At 40.2% G+C, this 10,419-nt stretch overlaps 1 protein-coding gene across 2 annotated transcripts; it reads right to left on the reverse strand.

The window, feature by feature from the left end:
• Positions 1 to 376: 376 nt before the first annotated feature.
• Positions 377 to 9,687, reverse strand: LOC144645327 (AFG1-like ATPase). Of its 2 annotated transcripts, none has more exons than XM_078504866.1 (3): positions 9,260 to 9,687; positions 4,031 to 4,391; positions 377 to 1,893 (listed from the first exon to the last, which is right to left on the reverse strand). In XM_078504866.1, the coding sequence occupies exons 1-3, from the start codon at positions 9,510 to 9,512 to the stop codon at positions 765 to 767; spliced, it is 1,743 nt and encodes a 580-aa protein (XP_078360992.1). In that variant the 5' UTR covers positions 9,513 to 9,687; the 3' UTR covers positions 377 to 764. The 2 variants fall into 2 exon arrangements, with proteins under 2 accessions (XP_078360992.1, XP_078360993.1); XM_078504867.1 differs by having other exon boundaries at positions 4,031 to 4,387; positions 9,256 to 9,687.
• Positions 9,688 to 10,419: the final 732 nt, after the last annotated feature.

The raw sequence follows: 10,419 nt of genomic DNA on the forward strand, positions 1-10,419 counted from the left end.
ATCCCGGGATGAAACGTGACGAGAAACGTCATGTAAACAGTCTTTCCGGGATGAAATATAAAGTAATGTAAGCACGGGCGAGATGAATTCAACTCGGGCGGGACGGGCGGGACGACTTACGTCCCAGCATCCCGGGATGAACACGCTCATGTAAAATGAATTTTTTTTCATCCCGGGACGAAATTCATCCCGGGATGAAAATCAACTCGGCTTCATGTAGAGGCCCTTATTCACCGGGACTTCAACTCCCGTCCGTAATAACGGGGTGTCCGTAATAGCGAGGTGTCCGCAAGGCGAGACTTTACGCTATATAGAAATACATGTAATTGTGTCATGGTTTTTATTGTTTTGGGTGGCTATTGTGCTTATAACTTTCTCCTTTTGCTTTTCATTCCTTCCACAACCTTACAACCAATCACATTGCACAGTGCGCTTATCTAAGAATAAGGGTTCCTTTTCAGTGTAGCTTTTCAGACAGCATGTTGTTAAAGTGATCGGAGAAAGATAGAAATAAACATACTGAAACCCTAATGAATGGGAAAAAGTTCTCAGAAACGTTTTCCCACCAGCCAAAATCCCAGTAGTTCACTTTGCACTTCTTTCAGTCGCGAGATACAACGCTTGAAAGGACGACGTTGTAGTTATATTGATGGTTTTAGGACAAAACCTAAAATGTGGGTTGTGGATTATTAGATGTTAAATGGGGATACATGTACTCGTGGTGTGGTTTCGGGAAGACTCACAAATAATGATGAGTTTGGTTTTTATTCCTTTGGGTGGTTATTGTGTTTGTTGTTTTCTTTTCTTTTGCCCCTTTTCCTTCCCATAACTTTTTCCCACCAGCCAAACCCCCAGAAGTGCTCTTCATTAAATTTTGGCGCATCATGTTTCTTCAACAAATCTCCGCTTCTCTTCCTTTCCAGATCTCGCAGTTCTTTTCTCATGACGTCATTACTCCACGTGATATAGCTTGCTTCGTCTGCCCAGTCTGACGAGCCCGCGGTGAGTGGTGTCAGTGGTATCTCCCGAGGAGCGTCACTGTCTTCAAGTTCCGAGGCTCCCTCGAGCATTTTCAGACGTCGCTTGTGCTCACGCTCCCGACGCCGATTTTCCGATTGCAGCCGATCCTCAAACGAACCTATGTATGGGGAGAAAGCTTGGCGGCGATGCTTCTGCAACTGGTAAAGTTCGCTTTGCATTTCTTTCAGGCGTGAGATGCAACGCTTAAAGGAGAAGATTTCCTCTTCGCCAGTCAAGATTCCGAGTGATTTCAAGTCGAGCTGCGTGAGCTCAAGATCATAAGCTAGTTCGCCAATCATTTCAATGTGCATCTTGTCTTCATGTAGAGGGTCATCGCTTGGAATTAGTTGGAACAGCTCATCTGGAGAACTGGCTGCCGTGCAGAATACTTTCACTTTGCTCTCATAGGCGGCGTCCACAAAACTCAAAATGCGCCTGGCTTCATTCTTTTGGTAAATGTTCATCTGGGGAATGTCTTCCACAAACACTGTGTGGAAAGCATTACAGATTGTAATGTAGTCAGCCGGCCCAAGCGGTGACCGACACAGCTCATTAAAAGTGAACCTGGCCACACCATTCTCCGAAGCTACAGGCACGATTACCCTCCGACCATAGACCGGAAGAGAAACCGATGAAAGCCGAAGACCAGGCCCCACCTCCTGGCAAAATGCTTGGTCAAATTCTTTTTCTGTCTGAGAAGTAAGAGGGCTAAAATAACTTTTATTTCCAGGTTTCTGGTGATTTCTGTAATCTTTTTCCGAATCCATGGCAGCCAGCTCACAATGCTTCGTAAGCAAACCCACAAGTGACGTCACAGAGTCTAAAGCCTCCCTCTCGCGTCCGAACGACGAGGCACCAAGCTCACTAGGAGACCTGGAAACAAAGATAGAGCAAATCTTACTTTACAGTTAAATCTTTACTTCAAAAGTGAAGTGTATGTTATCTTTTTCTTTACCAAGTTGGACTGAAGGACAAAACTCAGAATTAGCAGGTTTTATTTTTTTTATTTTTTATTTTTATTTATTTATTTATTTTTCAACACAATACACTTGACAATACACGGAAAAAAAAAAGATAAATGAATAAAAAATACAGAGGTAACAATGCTATACACGTTTTACGTAACTATTGTAACTAAGTTATTGTCAGTAAAGGCTTCCATAAGTTCAAAAAATTTTCTTTTTGTCCTTTCGCATGTGCGATTGATCTTTGAATAAACATTTTTTCTTTTACAAACTCAAGAAAGAGAAGGAGATTAGGTAATTTGTGCTCATATTTTTGTAAAAAGACATGTCTTTTGCTAAGTAGAATATAATAATTAAAGATATAGGAGCCAGAACTTCCGGGATTATAGCCGTACATTATTCCTAACTCATCAAAATTGTAATTGTCGTCATTTTGACTATTCCACCGAAATAAGACTGAATTCCAAAAGTCGCGTATACGGGAGCAGTTAACTAGCATGTGCGACAGTGTTTCTAATTCGTTACAAAATTCGCAAAGGGGAGATTCCGATTAGCAGGTTTTATGTTGTTGAGTGTTTTGGATGAGAGGAAATAACAATAATAGACTTCTTTCGAGTTTTATGTAAATTGCCAATTTCAGATCATGGATGCTCTCCAGGGAATTGTTCGTTTGTCTATCTGGAAATTTTTCATTTTTTTCCACGTGAATTTATTTGAATTCGAAAGAGATAATTCTCAAGGGCAACAACACATGGTCTGAAATGGGACAACAAACAAACGAAGCTAAAGAGGACTATTCATTGAGTAAAAAATAGCCCGAAAACATTAAGAGGGAAACTGTGCATAGTGTGAGATTCATATATGACAACAACTAATTCCTCGCGAAGCGAGGCCGACGGCCGAGCGTAACGGGGTGTATAATTTTGTCCCTCAAAGGGCTCAGGCGGGATGAAATCTCGTGTGGAGTTTACGGTCATATATATATATTTGTGAGCTTGGTGTATGGCGGAAATGACGTCACACGGCCGCGCGCTGGTGGCCTAATGGTGTGAGCATCGGACTTCAAATCAGATCTTCGGGACTGAGGGCAGGGGTTCGAATCCGGCTAAAGTTTTTTTTTTTCTTTTTTTTTTTTTACTTTTTTTTGTGGGTTTGAATCTTAACCCTTTATTTTTATCGTTTTCCTTTTCGGATTAAACTGTACCACTGATTTCCACATAATACTCCCTCAACGCCTATTCAAGCTATAAACCTTTCATGGCCATCAGAGGCGCGCGGGCGGAGGGTTCGAATCCTCCTGCCGTTCGTTCTTCTTTTTTTTTTTAATGCCCTGAAATAAATGTCCAAAATGCGAATATCCAATAATTTGTCGATGATTTTGAAAATAGCCTGCGCTTCCCAACGCTTTATACCTCTTTACGAACCAGAAAGAGCTGCCATTTTTAAAGCGGAGTAGACCCTGGGAACAAGGGTGTCGCGGCCATGTCCGTTACTAGGCAACAATAACAAATCACCTGGTTAAAACCGGTTATCACTCCTTATTTATAAGACCCCCCCTCCCTCCCCAACCCAGAGCTTCGCGAGGCTCTGCGAGTCACGTATTACTAGTGTAATAAATATGTTTGGGGAGGAGCAGTGGCCTAATAGTTAGTGGGTTGGACCCTGGATCGAGCAGAACAGGTTCAAGCCCATGTGTGTTGTGTTCTAGGGCAAGACACTTCACTCTCGCAATGCCTTTCTCCACCCAGGGCTCAGTAAATCACTATCCAGTGAATAACTGTTGAAAAAACAAACTATGCAATCCATTGGATAGTGATTCACCCAGTTGAGAGCGTTTTCCATCCCTTGAACAACCGGGACAGGTGTATAACTGGGTACCAGCAAATTTAACGCAGGGTGGGGGGGGGGGGGGGGGGGGGAGGGGGGGAATCCTGCAATGGACTAGCATCTTGGGGAAAGTAGAAACACTTTATGTCAAGCGCCAGTCATATGGGCCACTTGGCTTAAAAAGGGACTCTACATGTATCTTAATGTACTGTGTTTACCTGTTTGATGTTGTTACAATAACTGCACCACTTTCCAACATTTTACGAAACACTCCTTCCAGGAGACGAGTGGAGGCAAAATCTGCCAGCTGCATCTCGTCAAAGCAGAGCAGCCAAGCCTCTCCAGCCAGCTCAGATGCAATGGCCTCCACTGGAGTTATATCAAAGGTCAGTTCATCACTAGGACAACACAGGTTCCAGCGATTCAGAGCTGAATACAACTGAAGCATGAACGAATAGAAATGCACACGCTTCTTGTTTTGAACCTGAATGCTGTCATAGAAGATGTCCATCAACATTGTTTTGCCACTACCCACTCCTCCGTGGAGATAAAGTCCCTGTGGTGCCGGCAGTTGGCTATCTGAAAATAACAATATTATAAAAATAAAAATAAAATATTTTTTAAAACAATAAAAAGTTTAGTAAATAATAAGAATGGATTGATAAATTGTTTGTCATATAGAGTGATCTTCCAGGTGAGAGTAGTTCTGAGAAGAACTGTTGTTGGTGACTGACGTTTTGACAACCTGGGCAGAAGATGACTTCCGCTCAGGTTGTTGAGAGGTCAGTCACCAACAACAGTTCTTCTCAGAACTACTCTCACCTGGAAGATCACTCTATATGACACACTGATACTCCTGGGTTCAAACCATTTACTATAATAAATTGATTATTTCATGGACGCTAGCAATCTTTGAATACAGTATATGCAATGTCCCTGATTAAGCACTGTCCTCAATATTATTAAGCACTGTGTTCATCCACAACAATGCACCCCCCTTCAATAAGTGCCCCCAAGCATCGCCCTAAATTAGCGCCACAAACCGAAACACTAAAAATTTAAAGAATGTCAGGGTGCTCAATCCAGTAAATACAGTATTAGATTGTTTATGACAACAAGACAGGAGGGCACATGTTGCAGGGATTTTGGATTCCCTTTCTGCTACATGTTGCTGACACATGTCACTGCCATATGTCCCTTCCTGTTTATCCACTTTATCATTATTTACTACCCTTTCAATAACATGCGAATTTTCACTAAAAACAGCTTTCCAAGAGCTTTCAATTTGGTTTCTTTGACTAATTGTCAGTGTCAGTATCCTTGGCATCAGAGCTTGGGTCACCCCGATCCCAGTTGTAAATTTGTAACTTGACAGGAAGGTGATGAAAGAAAGGGTAGGAAGAAAGAGAGAGGGTTGAATATTAAAGGAAGATTAGGGAGGTTGGTGATTATTTCAAATATTTTCACCAAATGGGGAAATGATTGAAGGGGGGGGGAGGTTAATTGAGGGATAGCTGTTGTTTAAGGAAAATTATATGGTATATGAGCAGAAATCAAAGGCTCTTCGAGCAACTTCATGGTAATTCGATGAATGTAGTGCCGACCTCCGTATTTTTTTCTAAATAAGTTTCCAATAAAGTAAAGCAATCTCACTTTGCTTTACTTTTCCACGTGAGTTGCGTCATTGATGGCTCGTGCTCTCAGCCGTCGTAGCGCTATTCAGTTTTCACAACCAAAATATTTACCGGTCAGTTTATTATCTTTGATCCTTTTAAGCATTAAGTGAATTTGTTTTGTGAATATGTTTACTTTTCTGTGAGCACGTATAGCGTTATTTTTGAGCAGCGGATAAAAGAGAGAAAAGATACGCCTGAGCACTTCGTGTATCTGCTCGACTCAAAAAAATGAACGAGCAGCTATTTCACAAAGAAATAGTGTTTCGTTTCCAGATTGCGGAAGGTGAGAATAGCGTAAATAAATGTTTAAGGAAAGGTTGGTTTGGGGTTTATTTTAATTTGGAGGTCCTAGTGTATGTTAAATTTGCTAAATTTATGCGCGAGTGAAGAAAAAAACTTCATATTCAGTAGTAACTTCCCATTTAAGGCCTACTGTCCATTTTATGTGAAGGAGGCATAAACTCAGACCTGCTACAGTTTGGCAGAGTTCAAGTAACACATTAATATTTCTCCTTATAGAAATAGTATGTGTCTTTCTCTCCAAATAAAGTTAAATAAAGGGAGCTTGGCCTTCACCAACACTTTTTTTTATTAATGAAAAAATAACTACAGAAAATAATATGTTCCTTAATCAATATAATCGTAGATGAAATTATTACCTTTTGACAAAAATCTTGATTTATATATAATCTCTAAATTGATCTCTAAATTGATCACATGCTCAAGGCACATGCTCAAATCAAATAAATGCCAACTGAAAATCTAGACAAACCATGAAACCAAAACCCTAGTCGACAAGAACAGAGATACAAATCTTGAGCTTTACATCAAGGTGATAAATGTTGTTCGACATGGCAGTTGCACAGCTTGCTATACAAAACTGTCATAGAAATTTGATTTTAAAAGAACTTGACTGTCTTCTTTTTCGTTCTGAACTTTTCGTGCCGACTCGAATGTTTTCGCGATTTACGTGACACTGATCACGCAACTCCGGATACGTCCACGCGGGAACCCACGCAATTTTGCGTGTATTCGCGCGGCTTGTGACGTCGAAGATGCCGTGAATTTTCCTATACACATTTATACATTAATCTGTTACATGAAGTGAAAAAACTTTTTAACTCTCCTGCATATATGCGATTCTCTTCAATCAACATGCCCGTTTTCGGGGCATGCTAGCCCTTCTGTGCGAGCAAACACGGCAGATATGCCATGTCATCATGCTTTTGTTTGCGTTGCAAACACTCTGATTGGTGGAAGTTTTCTTCCGTTTAAGAAAATCGCTAGAATGTTTACTTTACAATTAACGCTAAAAGAACTTGCTCTAATTTTTTTCCAATACATCGCTTTAAACATACCTAAAATCATTGCAGTCGTCGGATATTTGTATTTGTAAGGAATCTCAATATTTTTTGGTCATGCTGAGGATTATCTTTCAGATATTTGAAGAACATGCTTTTACGAAATTAATTGCCTTCGGTCAAACTTATTTACTTTGTGGTTGCGAGCGTTCTCCTGATTGGATAGCAGCCTCCACTGTGTAAATAGTTCACCTCGAATCCAAAATAATACCGTATCGTTTCTGAGGAAACGAAACAAAAACAGATGACGTGACACGAGGTGGCGTGACGCGAAACAAAAACGTGCTGTTGATGTGGTGTTAACTAAAACACGTCGCATGGCGAGCGTAATAATTTTTTATAACAATTTAAGCGTAACTATATGTAGTTCATAGCTGCTTTCAGTAATGTCACAATCTCACTTAATTTGCCTTTAATTTTTTTCTTGCGTGAATGGGTCATTGATAGATTCATTGATAGATTTTTTCTTTAAATAAGCGTTCAATAATGTAACACAATCTCACTTTATTTCCCTGTGAATGTTTTATTTTTCCATGGGAATTGCGTCATGATGGTTCGTGCCCTCAGGCTTCGTAGCGCGAATTCTATTTCATCACAAAAATATTTAAGTGTAACCTTTGATCCTTTTTAGCGTTAAGTAAATTTGTTTTGTAAATATGTTTACTTTTCTGCCAGAACGTATAGCGTTATTTTGAGCAGCGAATAAAATTTGAGAGAAAGATGCGCGTTTCTGCACGACTCAAAAAGATGAGACGAAGATGATGTGACGCGAAACAAAAACGTGCATGAATGTTGTGTTTACTAGAACGCGTCTTTGAATGTTTTCTTACGTGAATGGGTCATTGATAGCCTATGCTCTGAGGCTTTGTAGAGCGGATTCTATTCTCTTTTATCACCAGAGGATACATGTAACTGATCCTCTTTCGATTTGTTTTGTGAAAATTCAATTCACTTCCCTGAAAGAGAGACCCTGGGAACGAGGTTGGAGAATAATTTGTTTAGACATGCATTGAATGGCGTTTTTATAGAACCTTTCTGTCAGCACGTTCACCGTTAAATGCATGAATTAATTGCGGTTTAATATCAGAATGGAGTGAGCGAGTGGTCGAGTGAGGGAAACACGTCACTTCAAGAATGATCACTACACCTTCATTACCATTCGGTAAAAATGAGGCAAGTCAAAGGTAAACTTTAACATCACCAAAAAGGGCCTATATCGGAGCCCAGGCAGAAACAGGTGATGGAGGAAAAGTTGATGTGGAGAAGAGTAGTTGAAGCAGAATGAAGGGAAGACCAGGCTTCAAATGAGTGAGGCATCAGAAATTGCCCAATGCAATAAGTGTTGGAGGGACCATGCAGGGTGAGGGTGGAGGTGGGGGGGTGCTATGCAGTACATGGTGCACTACACGGTGCAGAGTGGCCAGAGGCCAGGATTTGACTATTGGATTGACCAGGCACAGTTCTGTTTGTACATTATGTTCAATTTACTGTAAAATTCCATTTCATTCTGTTTGATTGTTTATCGTTTATGCCACGACAGGTAGAAGAAAGGATGGATAATCATTTTTGACTGTGTATGCATACCCTAAAATACCCAGAGAACTGTGACAGGTTATAGTTCTTCTAACTTATTCTTGGTTTTCAGGTTACGTCATCAACTTCTGTAATCAAAATACTGGCTAGTTGTACGATGAACTAAAAATATATCTTTCTGCAAATTCCCAGCTCTTGTTTTTTTAAAACAAATTTCCAGCCTTTGTTTTTTAAACAGAGCATTTTGGATATCTGAGTCCCCCGCCAAATGTGACATCAAGGTGAATGCCGTGACAAAGCTGTTTTGTTTGAAAAAAGGCCTTTCCTTTCCATTTTCAGCAAATTGAACATTTCAAATTTTACACTGTATAATAAGTGCTGCTTATGTGAAAGTATACTAGCTCATGAGCCAAAAGTAGTTGCTATTATAGCAAAATTGAGTTCCAGATGGTTTCTCTGACATCATGGCAGCCATATTTGTGTCCCTCGGAAGGACACAAATACGGGGTCTCCATACTGAGCCTTACAAATTTGCATGGACGGTTTGGCAAATAACTCGCCAACGGTACACTGCACAGACCTGAGACTTGGAGAAATTGATTATTTATTTATTTTCTAAAATATTTGAAATTCATAGCTTCGGTAGCTGAATGATTTCAAATTTATTTTTTGATTGCGTGACAGTGAAAACTAGAAATGTAGCACTGATTGGCAAAATTGCCCATTTTTTTATCAAGGAAAAATTATGCTCTTAGCCTTGCGGCATTTTTGACTTAATAAAATTGTATTTTTTTTAAGTTGCAGTCTACTTGGTGTAGAAAAAAGACGTAACACAATATTATTAATTTACATTTACTTATTTAGAGTGTGGACTTACTTGATATCTGTTGAGGATCATAATCCTTCAGTCGCTCGTACAAACCCTGAAGCTGATAAACGACTTTAAGCTGGGAGTCATCAGGCTTCAGTACTTGTTTTTCTAAGTAGGACTTGTACAAGCGTAAAGGCCCTTCATTAGACCTTATTCCATTGCTATAGCATGCTCTCCTGAAAGCACAAACATCTTGAATATCGAAATGAAATCGGCAACGAAGAAGCCGTTTCGTCGAGTGAGAGACTGCACAAAACATCGAATTTAAGGAGAGCGACCGGCTAGCTGTTCCAAAAGATGAGTGATAATTCAGTCAAATTTCCTTCGCAGTAATAAAAAAGTTACAGCAAATAAACTCCATTTTGACTGCTTTTTTGGTGAAAACGCAGCTCAAAAAGATCTACGCCATATTAGCCGCCATGTTGTAATTATGTAACCGCAGTCTCAAGAGCCCGTTCGGTTGTGTTTACGACACTAGTACCCAGACTTTCTCACTCCTTGTCTCTCTATTTTTTGGGGGCTCTCTAACAACCAACCAGAAGCCAACATTACGGATTTTTTTGACCTTCTATCTTTTGTCCTGTATTACTGTACATTTCACTTACACAGGGTTCGTAGTATTGTGAGCTTTTGAAATCCCATGACTTTCCATGACCTTTTCCACGACTTTTTAAAATTTTTCTTGACCTAAATTTGACCATTTTTCTTGGAAATTTTCAAAAATCATCTTGATTTCGGATACGTTTTTACCCTTTTCTTCATGAAAAATAACCTTCCTAAATTATTTTATGCACCTATCAATGTTTAGCCCGAGGGAGGGGGGGGGGGGGGGGGCTAACCACGGGAATTTGATCGTGAGGTCGTTCCCCAGGGTAGGGATTTTGATCATACATGATGTCCCCAGGGTAGGGATTTTGGTCGTATGATTCCCTGCAACAAGGTTTGAAGGACATCTGACCACCTTCTCTTGCTCCCAGGTGGGGATTTTGACCAAGTTTTTTGTCCCGGGGATGGGGAATTTGACATTTTTTTTAAGAAAATGTCATAATCCCCACCCCATGCCCAACCCCCCCTCGGGCTTAACATTGATAGGTGCATTATACAATCAATACCATTTTCCATGACTTTCCATGAACCACACTTAAATTCCATGACTTTCCAGGCCT

Source organism: Oculina patagonica, chromosome 3 (genome assembly GCF_052425735.1).
Source record: "Oculina patagonica isolate OP01 chromosome 3, crgOcupat, whole genome shotgun sequence".
In the NCBI taxonomy this organism is placed as follows: domain Eukaryota; kingdom Metazoa; phylum Cnidaria; class Anthozoa; order Scleractinia; family Oculinidae; genus Oculina; species Oculina patagonica.